The sequence below is a fragment of the Lontra canadensis genome, unplaced genomic scaffold (assembly GCF_010015895.1).
Source record: "Lontra canadensis isolate GAN:19392208 unplaced genomic scaffold, GSC_riverotter_1.0 scaffold49, whole genome shotgun sequence".
NCBI classification, from domain to species: Eukaryota; Metazoa; Chordata; class Mammalia; order Carnivora; family Mustelidae; genus Lontra; species Lontra canadensis.
Window position 1 is genome coordinate 1,795,151 of NW_022631043.1, and position 19,474 is coordinate 1,814,624.

General features: G+C 56.1%; 1 protein-coding gene across 3 annotated transcripts in view; it reads left to right on the plus strand.

Moving 5' to 3' along the window:
* The window catches only part of TRAPPC9 (trafficking protein particle complex 9), a 509,775-nt gene that overhangs the window by 67,271 nt on the left and 423,030 nt on the right, over window positions 1-19,474 (plus strand). For all 3 annotated transcript variants that reach the window (XM_032873479.1, XM_032873478.1, XM_032873477.1), the window contains one exon: window positions 86-229. In XM_032873479.1, coding sequence (XP_032729370.1) covers window positions 86-229 — 144 coding nt within the window. The remainder of the gene's footprint in view (window positions 1-85; window positions 230-19,474) is intronic.

The window sequence follows — 19,474 nt, forward strand, 5'->3', positions numbered from 1 at the left end:
CGTGTTTCCGAGGGAGGCCTGCTGGCTCTGGTGCCAGTGCGCCCTCGCGGAACCCTTGGAGGACGCTTTGTGGCTTCCCTCACAGGCACGCACCGAGGCTGGGCCGCCGTCCAGATGCGTCTGCTTCACGAGTTGGTCTACGCATCCCGAAGAATGGGGAATCCCGCTCTTTCTGTCAGGCACTTGTCCTTCCTGTTGCAGACCATGTTGGACTTTCTGTCGGATCAAGGTGAGTGGATTTGGTGAACGAGGGCACCCCTCGTGCTGGCCCACACAGACCCGGCCTTGGGTTCCGGTGGTTGGTGCTCTCCGGTCCTCTGCTGGTGAGGAGACTCCATGCTCCGCCGTGTCCTCCGCTCCCCGTGCTGCCCTTGCTGTCCTCTGGGGGCCTGATGCCGCTGTGTGCCATGCTTTCTCCCCTCTCCTCCCTGGGCCCCCTCCCTGTTTTGCTGCTTCCTCTGTCTGTCGGCTTCCTGTGTGGGCTCGCCTTCCCTTTGCTTACATGGTGCACAGTAGAAACGTCCCCGCACAACATTTATACAGAGACCTGCACGATTCGTAAGCGTGTTTCCCAGCAAGTTTTCACCCAGTGCCTCCTTCTGTAAGTGGCAGCCAGACGGGAAGTACATCCAGAGCCATGAGGACCCCGGTGCGCCCCCCAGTTACACTCCCCATGGGAACAGCTGCTTACTGGCACCACCAGGGATGCAGCTGGCATGTGTCTGCGCTGGGGCCATCGTGTGGTACTCTGCCCGCATGCCGGGCCACTGTCCCCTGCGGTCCCCTGCCCGTCACCCGTTCTTACTGTAACGGGATGGCATCTGCTGTTTGGGTTCAGTCGTGATCTATTTGTTTCCAGGCCAGATTCCCCGCTGGGCCCCAGGCGTGTTTATTTTTTGCCTCCAGGACGTCTCCCTCCGCGTGTCCCGCGGGCACTAGGAAGTGAGCTCGTGCACAGTGGAACTTGCTGCTTCCCCATCCCGCCTCCCTTTCTGCCTGCGCCGCTGGGCCGGCCAGTGCGTGCTGCCCGTTGGGTTCTGGGGGACGCGCTCTCTGCCTGGAGATGCACGCGTGGGGAGTTTATTAGGATGTGCTCCTGCCATCAGTCTGACCAAAGGGATAAGGAGGAGGCCAGATTGGGCAGAGGAACGTTGGGCCTCAGTGCGGTGTTGGCCGAGGCCTGACCAGCCCCGCAGAACTGGCAGGCGCTGTCGCCAAGCCAGGCTCGGTGACTGGTCACGAAGGGCCTGGGGAGGCAGTTTCTGGAGAGGCCACAGTTGCCCCAGGGGGACCCTGAAGCCAACCTTCTGTGTGGTGAGGCCGAGGCCTGATACTGCCGCCCCCGCTGCTGCGTGTGCGGGGCACCCAGAGAGGGGGCCTGGTTGTGGGTGAGGCACCCTCTCAGCTGCATGGAGGGCGGCGCTCCTGCCACCGGGGGCTCCATCCTTCCGTGCCTGGGGGGCTGCCACTGTCTGCTCCAGAGCCCTCCGTCCCTCCAGCTGTCCCAGTGGGGACCTGCCCCAGCTCAGCCACTGTGCCCCTCCTGCCTTCCCCTGGCATCAGCCAGGTGTCCTCTCAGTTTCGAAATCAGTGTGTCCTGCTCTCCCTCTGCCTGGGGCTGGTCCTCGACTCCGTGCGGCAGTCTCCTAGGCTGCAGGTTGGAAGCGCGGCCTGCGTCTCTTTGCGTGGGGGTGCAGCGTAGACACGTGAGTTCCAATAACGCGAAAACTCAGTAACGGTCAGCTTCCAAACAAGGGACCGAAGTTGGCGTGTGATTGCCTTTACACAACCAGGGAAACGGTCGGTCTGACTCCCGGGCTTTCCCGGACGGGACGGGGCTGGCATACATCGTGTGTTAGGCAGAGTCTGTGGGGGACCCTCGTTGCTGATGAAGTCCGAGGGTGCGTCCAGGATTGGGTGAGATTCCTCTTGTGTGGTGTCCTCCACCCTGTGTCCTTGACCTTCCTCTTGGCGGGCTGCATGGACTTTGCGTCACGTGTACCATGAGTGCCCGCCATGTGCTTTCTCTTCTCTCGGGAGGCCTGTCCCCATGTCGCCTGCTGGGACTCGGGGACGTCTGTTTCCCCAGGAGACTTCCACAGCTGTCTCGGAGTGAGTGGCTCCTGTGGCTCCTTGCTGCTAATGACCTTGCGGTCCAGGTGGCCCCGGTGCGTCTGTGCTTGGACCGAGGCCCCCGTGGACGGCGGGACCACCGCTCCTCTGTGCTGACTTAGTTTCTCTTTGCTGCTACTTTTGAATCGCGTCCGTCTTCATGCCACCTGCAGAGTTCGGCTGCGGAGTGGCAGGACCAGCGTGGCAGCGGCTAGATGGACGGTTCGCGCCTTGAGTTTCTCCGAAGCACAAGGCTGGACGGAGGTGGAGTTCTCAGACCAGGCCGGCTCTGGTGTCCAGTGGTGACCCGGGCATGGGCCTGTCTGTTGCTTGATGAACTGAATTTTTGCTTTTGGATAGGTGACCAGCCTCTTTAACCCCCCTGAGGGCGTTTGACCCTCCCCACGACCCAGCAGCTGTGACAACGCAGTGTGCCGGGCACAATGTCCAGCCTGAGTGTTCTCTGCCTGCTGGGCCGTCGAGGCCTTCTCCCCTTTTGTCACGGTCTGCTCTCTCTCTTGGTACCTCTTTCCCCACGCGGCTCACGTTTAACCGTGTGCGGGCTCCTGTGACTGTGAGTCTTGAAGACAGGCCCACAGCCTGCCTCGAACTACTCACACCTTCACCCGCCTGCTGTGGACTCTGTCGTAAATACACACCCCCCGTCCTGCGGCAGGGCGTACTCGCTGTTCCCCACGCCCTGTTCCTGGTCACCGTGTGAGTCCTCTAGCCCGGGATTCCCTCCTGGCAGCTTTGAGGAGTCCCAGCGCGACCTGCTCCCGCTCTGTTCTCTAAGCACGCTGCTCCCGACCGCAGCGGGGGAGGCCTGTGTCTCTAGCTGGTCAGTGCCTTGTCTTCCCTCGGGAAGCTCTGGAGGGAAGGAGCTTGCTGGTTGCTGGAGGTCATGTTCAGCTGGTGATCTAAGGACACGGAGTTTAAAAGGCGAGGAGCTTGGGGCATCAGACTGCTGAACAAAAAGCCGTCTCCTTAAAGGTCTGTGTGTCACGGTGTTGGGTTATTTGGAGTCTTGGGGATAAGGTCAAACGTCGGGAGGACTCAGGAGTCTTCCCTCTGATGGCCGTGACCTCAGATGCCTGATGGCGTTCTTTCTGGGCCTCCATTTTCTTATTCGTAGAACTAGGAGAGCACAATTGTGAGGTAGTTTGTTTTCATTTTAATGATAGATATTTTATTTTACTGTAAATTTTTAAATTTTATTTATTTATGTATTTATTTAAGTTCAGGGCTTGAACTCAGGACCCTGCTTGAGACCTGAGCTGAGATGAAGGGTCGGTCATTTAACCGACCGAGCCATCCAGACGCCTCTAGTGATAGGTATTTTAATTTATTGGATGACCTTTCCCCCAGAGAGCTCATGATATCATTTATAGAGTGGGTAATCAACGTTTCTAAATACTGCTGCGCGGAAATGAAGTGTGGACTAGAGGAGCAGCCAAGAAGGGAATCACTGATCCCGGGCTCGAGGGAAGAGCTTCCTGGCCTTCTTGTGTGTGTCAGCCTGTCTGGGTATTTGCAGGTGGAGACTCTGCGAGCTGGGGGCTTCTTGCCCTGCCCTCTGCCATGTGTGCTTTCTCATGTGTGCAGATAGGAGTGAATGTGTAAGATATCAGGACCGTTGTTAACACGGAAGGCATTAATTCCCCGAGGACGCCTGTCATATATATTTTTTTTTTAAGATGGAAGGACTAACTTGAGAATCTGTGGACTGTTTTGGGGAGTGTGACTGTGTTACTGATTATGACGGGGTCCCTTCCCGGGGCCCGAACTCCCCCCCCCTTCGATACGGGGTCCCTGGCCATGCAGGGGCACTTTCTATGGCAGCATGGCTGTGGACCAGTGAGCTCCGGGGGTCGCAGCTGCAAACCTGCGACTTGGTCCTGTGTGTGCGCACGAGTCCACTGAGAAGGCGTGGGAACCCTGAGTCTCTGAGGGCTCAGGCTGGCGCATATCCACACTGTCCAGCCCGTCTCTCCCTGCTCTCTGACCTGCGGTGCCCTGGCCAGGCCGCTCTTTGGAGGCTGCAGCATTTCTCTTCTGTTGCCCTGCCTGCCCTCCTGCTTCTGTCACCTGGTCCGGGTATTTGTCCCTCACTGTGATTCCCGCTTCGTGGAGCCTACTGTGCCAGTGCCTGCTGGGGCCGTGGCCCATGAGCACTCCTCATGCTCAGGACGTGTCACCCGCATCTGGAGCAGCGCCTGACACCCGCGCAGCCCCGGAATGCTGCTGCGTGAGCCCCCGGGGCTTCCATGTCTGTGAGTCTGCCCAACCGACGTTTCCTCCAGTTGTCTGCTTCAGAAACCCCTCAGGGGTGCTGGGGGGCTCAGTCACTCAAGTGGCTGCCTTCGGCTCGGGTCTTGATCTCAGGGCCCTGGGATCGAGTCCCGTGTTGGGCCCTTGCTCAGCGGGGAGCCTGCTTCTCCTAATTCCCCTGCTTGTGCGTGCGTGCGTGCTCTCTGTCAACTAAATAAATACAATCTTTAAAAAATAAAATAAAAATCCCTCTGGCTCTCGGTCTTGTGCAGTGCGGTTAGGGAAACTGCTGCCCGGGTCTGGGTCCAGCCCTGGCTCCTGGTTGGATCCTTGGCTGTTGGAGCCTGCGTGGTCGTCGCGGACGCCCGCTCCTGTGGAAAGGAAAAGGCTTGCTGCTTTCCCATCAGAGTACTCAAAGAGGGCCAGGCAGAAAAATTAGCTGGGGACGGAGTCTTACGGATTTTGCTGGAAAGTCCCGGAAGCGAGGACGAAGATTAGCCAGAGAGTCGTGAGCTACGGTGAGGTGCGGAAAATCAGCTGCGTTCTGTCCCTCCTGTCGATGCCCCAGTGAACAGACCGCGGGTGAGGACGGGGTGCCACTGAAGCCGGGGACGACCGGCGAAGGAGCCTCCTCCATCAGACTAGTCTCACTGTGTTGTAGCGGAGGGTGCTATGGTCTCGCTCTAGGGTCAGATGCTCTTAGTGAAACGGAAACTTCACGCAGTTGCTCGGGCTGTCCCTGCCGGGGTTGCAGGATGATGCCTGTGTTTCACTGCGCTCAGCATTCGCTGGGGGGCTCCGGGTGGAGACCATCAGAGCTCCGGTGTCTCCTCTCGTGGCAGGACTCTGTGGAGCGAGGACCTGCCGTGTACAACCGTGTGTCAGGTGCAAGGAGGTTCTTAACAGACGTCCAGAGACATTTGTGTCCTTCCCTCCCGGGGCCCGGACTCCAGCTGCTCGGGCAGGGGTTGCTGGTTCTGTCGCCCGAGGACCTTAAGAGGACCCAAGAGCAATGGAATGTCTTGTCGAGGAAACAGTGCAGTGAGCCCAGAGGGCCAGCAGCCGTGCGGTGTCCTCCTCTTGTCCTGTGGGTGATGAACAGCAGTGCTGCTCCTCTAGTCTGGCGGGAGCTCGGAGGGCTGTGGGTGGCAGGTGGGAAGGAGGCTGAGGGGAGGGCCGCGCGGGGCCGCGAGGCACCGTCTCTGGGCGAGCAGCGGTGCTCAGTGTGGCAGCCATGCGAGGACGCGCCGTCTTGTGTACATGGGTGGATGGATGTAGACGTGGTGCTTCCTACCTGGGCGACTGCCTTCCTCAGCCCTGCTTCTCCTTTTCCCGCTTCCGTAGCTACCATTTGCTCGTTCCTCACGTCTCTGTGGACACCATGTTTGCGCTCACCTGTGAAGCCTTTCTCAGTCCTTCAAGGCCAGTAGTTTGTTCCTTTGCAGCGCTCCCTCCGGTGGGTGGGACTTGCCTGCGGCAGCCCTTCTGCCCACCGTGTGCCCATTGCTTATGTCATGAACAGACTCCTCGGCAGGGCTGCAGGGTCTCCAACTGGCTATTTCTCACCCCTGGCACCTCGTGCGTGTGTCGTTGAACGCATCAATAATGCATGTTTTCTTCTTCTTAAAGATTTATGTTTTATTTTTTATTTTTTTTAAAGATTTTATTTATTTATTTGACAGAGATCACAAGTAGATGGAGAGGCAGGCAGAGAGAGAGAGAGAGAGAGAGAGAGAGAGAGAAGCAGGCTCCCTGCTGAGCAGAGAGCCCGATGCGGGACCCGATCCCAGGACCCTGAGATCATGACCTGAGCCGAAGGCAGCGGCTAAACCCACTGAGCCACCCAGGCGCCCCCATTAAAGATTTATGTTTTAGAGAGAGAGTGTGCGCATGTGTGTGTGCGCACATAGGGGAGCGGGGCAGGGGGAGAGGGAGAGAGAGCCCTCAAGCAGCGTCCCTGCTGAGCGCAGCGCGGCACAGGCCTGGATCCCTGGACCCGGAGATCATGACCTGAGCTGAAATCAAGAGGCAGCTACCCAGCCGCCCGGGCCACCCAGGTGCTGCTGTTTTCCTTTCTTGGAAAACAACTTCATTGAGACTTAATTCATGGAGCACATGACTCATCCCCTCAGATTGTACACTTCAAGGTTTCCTGTGTTCCGGTTACGGGCAGCCGGACGCAGGTTTAGCACCTCCAAGAGAGCCTGGTGCCCTACTGGCTCGCAGCCCTGGGCGCGCACGTCGCGTGGAACGCACTAACGGTGAGTTCTTGGGTTTCGTTCGCTGGCTTTCTCAGCTGCTCCGCTGTTCCTGGCGTTGGCAGTGCCGTGGTGAACACCTTCAGCTCTTGGGCTGTTTGAGCAGGAGGAAGGTTTTATCCGGGGAGGCTCGCTGGAGCCGTCGTCGTGAGCGTCCCTATTGCTCCCGGAGCCCGTCGCCAGATGGCCTCCGCCAGCGCCGCTCTGATTCACCGCGGGCGGCTGTGCTAGTGAGTCGGTGTGCACGGAAGGCCCCCCTCTTGGTTTCATTTGTGTTGTCCTGGTAGCTCGCAGGGCTGGGTACTGTCCCGTGTGTTTGTACACTCACTGCACGCCTCTCGCTCGACCCTCGGCGCAGCTGTTCTCATCTGTTGGGGTGAGGAGGCGTCAGGGTCCCGGCCGCTGGGCTGGCGAGGTCTCCGCTGCTCTGAGGTGCTCAGGGGCTTGCCCGAGTCTCCAGTTGGTGAGGGAAAGCCAAGCGGAGAACCCAGCTTTAGGCCTCGTCGGCGCACATAGGCCCAGATCGCTGTCAAATGTGTCCGGTGCCGTCGCCGACCGGGCTGGTGTCCCGCAGGCTCAAGGGGTCAGCGCGCCTCCCACAGGGGCTTCCCCGGACTGGAGCGGAAGGCAGCAGGGGAATGTTATAAACGCTTGAGGGCGATCTCCTCAGTGGACCCCGGCGTTGGAAACAGAGATACAGTCTGCGTCCCCCGGAGCAGGCCCCGTGTCCCCGCCCTCTTGCTCTCGTGGCCCTTCCCCCGCGGCCGGGGCGCTTCGGGTCGGCTGGGGGAACTCCCTGTTTCTCCCGACCGGCCCCTTAGCCGGCCCGCGTCAAGCTAGCAGCTCTCAAGTGTGCGAGCTGGGAGGTGCGGGCAGTTTGCGGTCTGAGGCCCCGCGTGTCGTCCGCGGGAACAAGAGCCGCACGCCCGGGTGAGCCAGTCCCGCACAGCGAAGCATGTCCCCGGGGGCTGCCATCCTGTCGCGGGGCCGCGCTTCTCCCACGGCCCCGTGCCTCGGGCCTGGAGACCGGGTGCGGCCTTTCCTGCCCTTCCTCCTTCGGGAGCCCCCAGCCCTTGTGTGGGCGCGTCGTCGGACTCCTCGCCGCTTGCTGTCCCTCTCGCTGGGGTCATCCTCAGGCATTCATGGTGTCAGCTCCCGGCCCGCTCTGCCTCACAGCTCACGCGGCCTCTGCTCTTGGTGACTCGCGTGTCCGCGGGGAGGGGCGTTCAGCGTCTTCTCTTCTCCGGGTGGGGCTCCGCGGGCCTCTGGACGCGTGGCTCTCTATGTCTCCTTACGCGGCACCCCGGACACCGCCGTCCCCTCCTGCACACGCCCCGTCCCAGCCGGGGCCGCCGTCACCCGGCCAGCTGCTGAGCCCAGAAACCCCAAAGGCAGGCTTGACTCGTTTTCTTCCCTGGCGGAGCCACATCTGAGTCCCGTCAATGAGTCCCAGGGTCTTACCTCCTCAACAGATCCCAGAGGTGGCCGCTTGTCCCCACCCGTGTGTCCTCACAGCACAGTGGAAACCACTGTGAGGCCTCAGCTCTGGACCCCATCCAGCCCTCAGGGGTCTCCCGGGCCTACAGCCCTCTACCTCGTGTCCCGTCTTGTTGCTTTTCTGCTTCAGACCGTCCACGGCGTCCCATCGCTCCCCTGTAGTTCCCCGACCGGTCACCCTCCGGCCTCTTGTGCACTGACTTAGCTTCCGCCGCGCTTCCTCTTGCTCCCGTCTCTCCCGCAAGTGTGACCGCTCTCTCTGTGTTCCTCGGGCCTGAGTTCAGACACCCCGTGTCGGTCTGCCTCATGGCTCCGTTTTGTGGCTAGCCCTCCTCCTTGCTAGAGCACGAACTCCTGGGGGCGGACTCTCTCTGTCCTGCACGGACTCCTGCCTACACCCAGGACCGTGTGCCGTGGGTCCCCACTTAGCACTTGTTTGGTCACTGTCCGATGAGGAAGGTCATCCAACCTCCCTCCACTGCCTCTTTTCCACTTGTGAAATGGGCACATGAGCCCACCATGAGGGTCAGAGGCCCTTAGTGCCGACCATCCCTCCCTTTGTCTTGTAGCCGGAAGCTCCTGAGTCCCTCCTCTTACGTGCAGCACTCCCTGATGGTGGCTTTGGGAATTTGGTCCAAATGACACTTAGCACTCAGGGGAAATACTCACGTGTTGAAGGAAAATCTTCGTGAGCCAGCAGCTAGCCCAGAAAGTGCAGGGCCAGTTCCAGGGTCCCGCCTGGACTTAAGACCCCGGGGGTAGCCTTTCACCAGGACCTGGGGAGGCCGGCACAGCAGGTGTGCTCTGTGGGCTGAGAAGTGGCCTCTGGTAAGTAGAATAGAAATTATTAGTGGGATATTTTTAATTTATGTGTCTTCACTCATTTCTGAAAACCAACATCTTCTTTTTCCCCTCTGTGGTCCTTATTTGTTTGCTTCAGAAGTGAACCACAGCCCAGGGCCGAGGGGGTGGTGTCCACAGGCACCTCTCAGTGTCGGGACTGGACGAGGCGTGCAGCCACGCCCACCTCCGTGTCCCCCAGCCCCATGCGCTCTCACCCACCGCAGTCCTCGGCTTTTTGTGAATTCTGTTTTCCTCGTCCTTTTTTATACTTGTGGGTATGTTACCATGTCTTCTTTACGTTGTTTGAATCTGAGTAAATTGTAAATGATATGAAAATAAGAATGCATTGTTTTACTAGATTTTTGAATTGGAGATGGTGGGTAAAATGGCATGACCTGAACAACTGAGAGTCTCCTAGAATATGAGCTAGCAGATGAAAACACAGGGTTTGGGCTCTAAGCTCTACATGTTGTATTTTATTCCCATTAAGAAGCACAGACAATCTGTGGATTTGAGTTTTTACCCTCTCATTTTGCATAGCAAGGTGCAAAGAACTACAATATGAACTCTGGCCAACAATGGAGACCATAGTTTTTATTTTTATCTTTTTAAAGATTTTATTTATTTATTTTTCACAGAGAGAGATCACCAGTAGGCAGAGAGGCAGGCAGAGAGAGAGGAGGAAGCAGGCTCCCCACTGAGCAGAGAGCCCGATGCAGAAGCTGATTCCAGGACCCTGAGACCATGACCCAAGCCGAAGGCAGAGGCTTAACCCACTGAGCCACTCAGGTGCCCTGAAGACCATAATTTTTAAATTAGAAAGGAAGTATGTATTATTTTGCTTCTTGTTTTCCATTCCTGACATGATTTTACCCCTTGTATTTTTTTCCAGTGGCATATGTGGTTTCTTGGGGAGTTTTGATTGAACGGGTTTCATTTTTCACCTGGGTGGGGAGGAGGGCGATTAAGCTTGTGAGCTGTTGTGTGGGAACTGCTCAACAAAGGGGTATAATCTGTTTCCACTTGAGTTTATACAATCCCTTTTGTTTGTTCAGAAATAGACAGAAGGGGTTGAACCAAAACCCAGTAGAAATGAAGGGAAGCTTTTGACTTCCTTTTGGTACTGTTTGAAGAGATAAATACCGTGTAGTGTGGGGTAATAAGTACCTGCTGGCAGGGTGCATTCTCCGTCGAGAAACCACACATAAAGTAATGAGGTGAAGAGAAACTATCAGCGTGTCAAAATCCCAAATACATTAGTGGATTTAGTAGTTACTGGAAAATACTAATTTGCCAAGTTTCAGATGAACCAAAATAGAACATCCTGAGGTGGTTTCAAGAAGGGCCCCTTGCACGTGGCCTCTTGCAGGACACCGGGGGCCAGACGGCGTGAGCTGTCGCGGACGAGTGGTGTCTCGCGGTCTGGTTCACTTGCCCACCAGCGGCTGCACGAAGTGCCAGTGGACCCTTGCCCAGGCCAGCTGTGGCCATTTCTGGTCTAGACTACGGCAGCACATCCCAAGGGATATTCTTATCTCCCGAGACCCGTTCCTTGCCAGCCGGCCACCCGGGGTATCAAGGGTTGTTTCCACAGCAGGTGTAATCCCTAGCAACCTTCTGCTCGGAGAGCACGTGAGGCTGCCCACTGCTCCGGAACTAGAGTTCAAGGCCCTAGTGCGGTTTGCTGTGTGCCTTTCGGTCTGGCTCTGGCCATCTGCTTTGTGGAGTCACTGGGCTGAGCTGCTGTTCCCGGAACAGAGCCTCTGTGTTCACATGTCTGCTACTCCCCAGAACGGAGCACTGTTCTTCCCCACCTCTGAGAGCTTTCCTCGACACCCTCAGGTAGCAGAAAAAGCCTTTCTTCTCGGTTCTCCCCCACACTTACGTAATGGTGCTCAGCGCGGTGCAATGTTAGTCGCGAGCTTTCGTGTCTGCGGACTGCACGTGTGAAGCTGGACAGCCAGGATCGGGGCTTCTTTTCCCCGAAGCCCCAGCCTGGCGCAAAGTGGGACTCAGTGCTCGATAAACTGAACGCCTTATTTCCTCCTGGGTAGGTAAAGTGAGGATTCTGCTTCCCTTGCTGTCCTGGTGTAAGGCCTGGAGACAAGTCTCTGGAGAGTCTGAAACGTAGAATGTGTTCAGAAAGCCATCATGGTCGCTGTTGGTTTGCTTCTGACTTGCAGAAGTGTTTGAACAGGGGCGCCTGGGAGGCTCAGTGGGTTAAAGCCTCTGCCTTCGGCGCAGGTCATGATCTCAGGGTCCTGGGATCGAGCCCCGCCTCGGGCTCCCTGCTCAACGGGGAGCCTGCTTCCCCCTCTCTCTCTGCCTGCCTCTCTGCCAGCTTGTGATCTCTCTCCCTGTCAGATAAATAAATAAAATATTTTAAAAAAAAGAAGTGTTTGAACACACGCAGCTCCTAGAGCAGAGAATCGAGGCGAGGACTCGTGGGCTCATCAGCCATCGTTGCAACAGCTGGCCTCCAACAGCGTTGACCATGAGCCAGAGTCGTCATCGTCCGCGTAAACCCAATGTTTGATGAAGAGACACCTGTTCTTTCTACCGTGCATGATGTCCCGTATCAGCTAGCTCTGCTGCCCTAACAGAGTACTACAGTGGGTGGTTTAAAATAGAAATGGATTTTCTCTCAGTTTGGATGCTGGGAGTCCAAGATCAAGGTGCTGGCAGGGTCGGTTCCATTGGAGGCTTTTCTCCTTGACTTGTGGAGATGTCGTTTCCCTTTGTCCTCATGCAGTCACCCTCTGTGCAAGTCTTTCTAACCTCCCTTCCTGGGAGGACACTAGCCAGATTGGATTAGGGCCCCGTGTGGCCTCACTTTGCCGAAATTACCTCTTCCAAGGCTTTGTCTCCAAATCCAGTCGTATTCCCAGGACCCTACTGGGCACAAGGCCTTCAACATATGAACTTGCAGGGGACATAATTCAGCCCAGAACACGAACTATGATCTGTCCTGTCACCACCCATTAACTTGATCTTTATGGCCCACAAAGAGCTCAGAGTGGCTTGCAGTAAGTTACAACACGTGCCTTTTAGAGTCGGCAGCGCAACTGAACGGGGCAGACTGGTTTGGAATGAGCCTGCTGCGTACTTTCCAGGGCCTCTCACGGTCCAGATTCGTTCTCTTCTCTTCTGCGTGTAGCATGCGGACAGGATAAAGTTAATTGTCCCAGGCCACCGTCGTATCTCCCTGGTGTCCTGCTTCATTGATTTAGGAGCGAAGAGGGAGGCACTGGTGCAGGCTTCTCTGTATGTCTTTTTCTTTTTTTTAAAGAGATTGAGTTAAATTCAAATTCCTATTGACTAAACAACTTCTAAGTGGCAGGGATCTAATTGGGGGAACGAAATGGCACATCCCTCCGTAGGATAAAGTACAGGGGCCTTTCACGTGTTCTCCGGGTGAGCATCTGTACAGATGACCCCACCTTTGCAGGGAGGGGATCCTGTGTGCCAGTCACAGAATCCTGAAACCGGGGTGCGGAATGACCGTGGTGAGCGTCGGTGTCACGTGGTCAGCTGGAACTCTGCAGAGGCAGGGCTTTGGGACCGGGCCTGCTCTGAGGACAATGTACGAAACTGGGACATGGCCGCTGACCGAGCCTGGCTGACCACAGCGAGTCTTTGTTACTGTCTGTCGTCGTGAAGATGAGCGTTCTCGCCAAGTGCCCGTGGGCTCTTCCAATGTGTCCGTCATGTTTTATGCACTTCCAGGGATAATTTTAGTGGGACGAGAATGCAGAGTCCCTGGGACTCTGAGTCCCTGAGTCTCCTGAACCTCAAGGCTCTACTGCTGTGGGGCTAACCTCGCGGTGGGATGAGAGTGTTCCAGAGTAGGGGAAAGGGCGGTGTCTGTGTGGCTGTGGATGGATTTGGAGGACAAAACAATGATTTAAAAGCTCCAGGTGCTGGAGGAAGTGGCAGGAGGGGCCGCTCTCTTCTGGCTGGGGCTTTCGAGCACTTGGGGGCCATGACATCTCAGGGACCCTGCAGGGGCAGCGGGGACCTGCGGCGGGGCCTCGTGTGACACGGCAGAGGCTGCAGGCGACAGGAGTGCGCTCTCAGCTTCTCAGAGACCTTCGTTCGTCTCTGCACTGGGGTGACGGGCACCCCACGCTCCATGCCCAGCACAGCCCCGGCACGCCGCAGGCCAGCAGCAAGCGTCCTTTTTCCTGCCTTACCTCTGGCTCCCTTTGTTCTGACATGTGGTTCAGTGAGACAAGTTAACAGCGTCACCAGCAGCACCCCGCGTGTGGGACACTGACCACGTGCCTAGCGTTTCCAGCCTCTCATGGGACCCCGAGTGGTCCACCTGCCAGTGGGGAGTCAGGCCCTGGCAGGGTCCCCCTGTGCCCGCACCTGGGGCGTGTGGCAGCGTGCCCTGCTCTCAGGTTTGTTCCCGCCCTTCTGGCGGCCCCCTTCTCCGGGCGAGTGCTCCGTCTCTGCTTTCCGGTCACCTGCGCTCAGTGTCCCGGTGCTGCGGTTTGAAGCCTAATTCATTTCCTCGTTCACCCAGCCGGATTGGTCTTCTCAGAGTGCCCTTCCGTATCTGTTCTCAAGGGCAGCACCTTCAGTGACAGGGAGACAGGGACCAGGCCTTGTCCGCCCCAGGGTCTCTGGGTCCCAGGAGGGTCCTGACCGCAGTCCATGTGCACCTTCTCTGTGCTGGGCCCTGGATATGTTCCCATGTGTGTCTGCACGGGTGGGATCCACTCAAACCCTCACAGTCCCCCACGAGGGCAGGGGCCTTGGGCATAGTTTACCGGGAGGAAACGAGGTGTGAGAGGAGCTCACGTGTGGGAGGCCTCAGGTGTACTCCTGGGAGGCAGTGGGATCTGGACCCCGGCCGTCTGGCTCTGCGGTCCGTGCCTTTACCCACTAGCCTTGAGTTTGAGGATCCTGCGCGTTGACATGTCCTCATCGAATGCCGAATGTCCTTGCCCTGCTCTGACGAGGCGCCAGGCCCCCACGCTGTGTCACCAGCGGCAGATGCCACGCCTTAGTTTGTCCTGTACCATGCTTGTCTGTCAGCGGGGATGCAGCTGTCACTGGTTTGAAAGACAAGGGTTGGAGGAGATGGAAAATGTCAGGTTGAATTTATTCAGCTTCTTCCTTTGATCACCAGCTCATTGCTTTGCTGCTCAGCCCAGAGAGAACGCGTTCAAGTTTGCCGCTCGTCAGGTCACAGTGGGTCCGAACTGGGCCTGGGCCGGGCGCGCCCTGGCCTCCCTCTTGGGGAGACAGACTCTCAGTCTCGCATTTGACCGTGTCACGGGGCTGAGGGAGGGCAGGAAGGGAGAAAAGATGTGTGTTTTCCAGATGCTTCCATGGTCCTCACTTTGGCATTACCTCTGGTCTGCCAGAGCCGGTAGTCGGGTACCCAGAGGCCGGGCAGGCTCCTCCTCGATCAGGGGCTAGAAATCTCTGTGGACCCAAATCTGTGGTTGCATTCTGACTTGTGGTCACATGTCCTAAAATCACAGAGGTTTTTTACCTCTAGGGTGTGACACAGAAGTGTGTTTATTTCATTCACTTACGTCTCCTTGGAGAAGAAACATGAGCAGCTATAAAGATACTTTTGGTTCACAAAAATGATGAAATTAGTATTACATAAAAGTAATGATTTGAGTTTCGAAAAACAAGGTTATCCAAAGCAAGTTACAAAGTAGGTCAATGTTTTTAGTAAATATAGATATAAATTTGTAAGTATAAAATGGTTTATGGAGATTTGTGGTGGGGATTTAAGAGTTCAGCTCTTGCTATAGTTAAAATATACTTTTATTTTAATTAATTAATTAAAAATAATGTCACGGCACTTTTTCTTCTCTTTAATTAGAAAAATAAGCCCCGCATTTCTGGGAGACCCTGGGTGAGGACCAGATGCCCTTAAGCCCTATTCTGGCTGCCGGGCGGCCCCCACACCCAGCCAGTGGGGATCCTGGAGGGCCAGCATCCTCCTGAGCAAGTGGGGTGGGTGGGGGGCACCTGTAAGCCTCCACGAATGGTATTAGCCCTGGAGTGGCCGTCAAGGCTCATAACATCTACTTTTAAAAAGAAAAATTCACTCATGATTTTACAGTTACATTCCCGCCCCCCACCCCCAGGGACTGTTTCTTTATTCCAGAAAGACACTTGTCAATTCTCAGTATCAAAACATTGGGCTATTGGTTTCTTTCTCCCAGTCGGCCCCCGGAGAGAGCCCGCCGAAGGAGGGTGCATTTTAACCCAATGAGCTTCAGAGTGCATGTCTAACAGACCCCACAGAAACCCCACCAAAAAGGGGAACTGGGGAGGAAAAGAATCTTTAAAGCATCAGCAGACGGTCCGCGCCCCGACTGTAGAGAGTCGTCAGCCAGACGGGTGGCCAGCGCGCTCAGCGCTCCGCATAGTACGACCGGGAGCGCCGTTCCGTGCGGGAGCTGTCCAAGGTTCCTCGGCGCCGACCGGCACCCAGAGCAGGGACATGGCGCTTGTAGACTCAGCAGCTTGGGACCCAGCGAAGGGGGATGAGAGGAGTTTGTTTCCTGTGGCTAAATTGTGGCAAACACGTACTTTCTTTTGTCTTTCAAGGAGGAAGGAGAGTAAACAAGGGGACCACGATCCGTTCTGTGAGCCGTGGGGGTAAGGATGGGACCAGGAGTTGGTCTCCAGGAGAAGTCTCACCTCTTAATTTGTTGGGTCACTTCTGATGAAAAGAAAATTAAAAATAAAGGGGCTCAGAGATACCTGAAGGCGGAAACCCCAAGCCACGATTTCGGCCACCTGTCCTGGAATCATCTCGGCTCCCCTTCCGGGCTCCCAGGCTCTCGGTAGCGCAGGCACAGGCCGTTGTCCCTCCGTGGGGACAGCCGCGTGCGGTAGGCTGACAAGTTACTTTCCACACGTGAGACAGGGGTTAGCCTGCCGCTTCACAGCTGTGGGGTTATTTGGACTGTTTTATAGATGGTCGCTACACCGCCGCCAACAAACTGGACACCACAACGTGCTTTTAGACACTTGGCGTTGCGCTCACTTTCCCTTAAGTGTTGTTCCCAAAGGTCCTCAGGCTGAAGGCCAGCTGGAGTCTCGGGGACGGGCACAGCCCATGTGGGGATAGAGACACAGCGGTGGGGGGTGCGAGAGGCGGCGAGAGGAGAAGGCAGCCTCCCAGGGGAAGATCGGCCCCAAGTGTCCAGGCCGGCTTCGGGCAGGCTGGCCTCTGGCGGCACCGGGATCCGAGGGAGGAGCAGCGGCAGGTGGGGAGCATTGGGATGCTCTGCACCTTGCTCAGTCGGCCGGCGGCTTGCCCGGCGCCCCTGCTGCACAGAGAGCCCGTCCTGGGTGCGTTTCGGCTCGTCTTCCAAATCATCAGCAGTCTGCTGCCGCTCGGCTCCCCGTCTCTAGGCAAACTCAGCGCGGGTCTCTGCCTCCTGGAGTTTATCCACGAGAATTTTTATCTTTTCCTTGTGCTTGTCTCCCGTTTGAGTGCTCTGCCAGCAGCGCTGGACACGGCTGGGTCTGGTCTGCTCCTCCATCTCCCGGCAACGGGACCCTACCAGCTCAGCTCACCCCTCCGTGTGTCCCAGTCCCCCTCGGTCAGCATCAGCCTCCGAGCCACCCGGTCCTAGCTCCCGTCTGCTGCTTCTGCCGTGTGCTCGGCTTCTCTGACTTGGGTTTCCTGGAGGTCCAGCTTTCTTCGTCTCTGAGGCTCGGTGCTCAGTGAGCTCCACACCTCTCCCTCCCATCAGCGGCTTTCTCCGCTCCCTCCAGCTGCGTGAGTGCCCTGGTCGGGTGCTCCGGGGCGCCGTCCACTCCTCTTCTGCTGGCTGCGTTCTGTGGTCAGGATGGAGGGGTCTCAGCCTCACCTGCTCCCGGCCCGCCTTGCCCCTCCGCTTCCCCCTGAGGTGCCCAGCCCTCTCCTCTGTGCCATGGGCTTGCTGCTGCAATGGGGTCTTGCATTTCACCGCTTCGCTGGTGATGACCCCGCCATGGTGCGACCCGGCCCTGCTCGTGCTCCCCTTCCCGCCTCCCCCACACGGAGCTGCAGCCACGTCTCCTACAGTTACACTTCTGGTCCTGACCTCTGAGCTGGAATTTCACCTTAAAGCTGGCGTGTCCCCTGAATGTCAGGGTCCTCAGTCCACTGTGCCCCCAGTGGAATTAATTATCCTCTCCTTGACGGTGTCACCATTTTCATGTTGGAAACTTAAAATTTTGGAGTTGCCCCCAAGGTGTCCTGCCATCCTGCGTCCTCTCAGTTGCTTGCATGGGCTCTGTGCCCAGTCCGGCGCCCGAGTTTTTTTCATGTGGGATCCCACCTCCCCCTTCCACTGTCACAGCCATTGCTCAGACTTTCACACCTGTTTCTTGGGCTCTCGCCATCGTGTGCTGCTTCCTGGCGTTGCTGCTTCCAATCCGTGCTTCACGCTGAAGCCCGAGGCCTCTCCTTGAGATGCCAGCAGAGTCACGTCTTTCCGTCCTCGGGAAGCTGCAGTGACCGCCCCTTCCTGTCTTAATAAAGTGTCCGCCCCATCTCAAGGGCATCCACAATCTGATCCAAACTGTCTGCTTCCATCTACACAATCTGTATTTCTTATGTATCAGACTTTTTTGTTGTTCCTTGAGCTTGCCGCGTGGTTTTCCATGCTGCACCTATCGTATGTGCTCTGTCCTGCTGTCCCTGTTCCCACGCTGTCCCTGTTCCCACGCTGTCCCTGTTCCCACGCTGTCCCTGTTCCCACGCTGTCCCTGTTCCCACGCTGTCCCTCCTCACCTCCTCCTTACCTTACATAGCCCTCAGTTTGGCATCATTTCATTACGTCCGGAGAATGATTTGCTCTGGCTCCTTTACCAGATCACAGACTCCTTGGGGACGGGGCCATGCCTGATTCACCTTCGATCTTTCATCATTCCGGCTGGTGCTTTTACGCAGAAAGTAGTCAGTACGTGCCGGCCTGAATTAGGTTTCGCTACCCTGTACTGCTAGCAAATACCGTACTAACAGCTAATGAATTACTGGTGAGTGCGTATTAGTGGAGATCCCCCCAGGCATAGAAGGAGACTGAGGACGTAGGGGATCTTGTCCTCAAGGAAGTGGTATTCGGGTTGACTGTCTAAGGTGGGGATTTTCCTTACACAGGGCAGATACCCAGTATTTGTTGGCTACAGGGATATTGAGTGAAATATGAAAGAGCCCGTTGTTACGAGTGAGAGCCTGGTGGAGAAGTGAGAGGCACCCTGAGCTAGGGGCAAGAGCTTTCCGAGCTTCATCTATAAAATCGGGATGACAGCGGCACCCCTCACCTCAGCTTTCGGGGACAGTTTAACGAGATAGCATATGTAAGGTGTTGGGCACAGTTGGGCACATAGTAAGTCAGTCCTCATTAAATGTCAGTTGTCGCTGTGGGCCTTACTTCCGAGCACTGCCGAGAACAGCGTGTCTGGCTGGGAAAGGCTGCCCGCGTCCTTACGGTGAACTCTGCCTTTGTGGGGACGAGGGGGGCTCAGCTGCTCACTCCGTGGACATTTCAGGGTGCCGCCTTCTCCTTTTTAAGATTTCACTTATATATTATTTGAGAGAGAGAGAGAGGGCAGGAGCAGAATCTCCAGCAGACTCTGCATGGAGTGTGGACCCTGATGCGGGGCCTGATCCCACGATCCTGAGATCCGAGACCGAGTTAGACGCTCAGCCTCCTGCTCCCCGCAGGCGGCCCGGGACGCTGTTTTCTTCGGACGCGAGCAGCAGGTGTCAACAAACCCCGACCTTGGAACGCTGCTTTGAAAACTCACGTCTGTATGTTTTTGAAATCATTTTTATTGTACAAACAGTGTATACTCATTTTAGAAATCTTGGAAAACATAAACAGAGAAGAGAAAATGATGTATAATCTTGCATGGGCAAACGCTTAACATTTCAGTGTAGTTTTTGATATTGTTTTCTATTCTTTTTAACTTGGATTTACTGGGGCGCCTGGGTGGCCCAGTGGGTTGAGCCTCTGTTTTAGGCTCAGGTCATGATCTCAGGGTCCTGGGATCGAGTCCCGCATCGGGCTCAGTGCTTAGTGGGGAGCCTGCTTCCCCCTCACTCTCTGCCTGCCTCTCTGCCTACTTGCATTCTCTCTGTCAAATAAATACATAAAATCTTAAAAAAATTATATTTATTTTATAAATATAGTTTTGCATCCTGATTTTTCATGTAACAGAGGTTTTCCATATTATTGCAGAGTCTTTGCAAATGTTGACGCTTGTGTAAGTTTGCCCTGTGACTGTACTGTAGCTTATCACCTCATAATTGGCTATACAGATAGGATTCTTTCTGATTATTCATTATGTCTTTATTAAGATGCCTTCCCCTTCTGGGTGTTTTATTGAGATCTCTAGAGATACTCAGTATTTCCTTGTGCTTTAAATAGATGATGATAAAATGAGCTCACGGCTTGACGTATTTGCCTCTCATTCCGGTAGAACACGTTTACGTACTTGGAGAGAACAAGGAAAATATT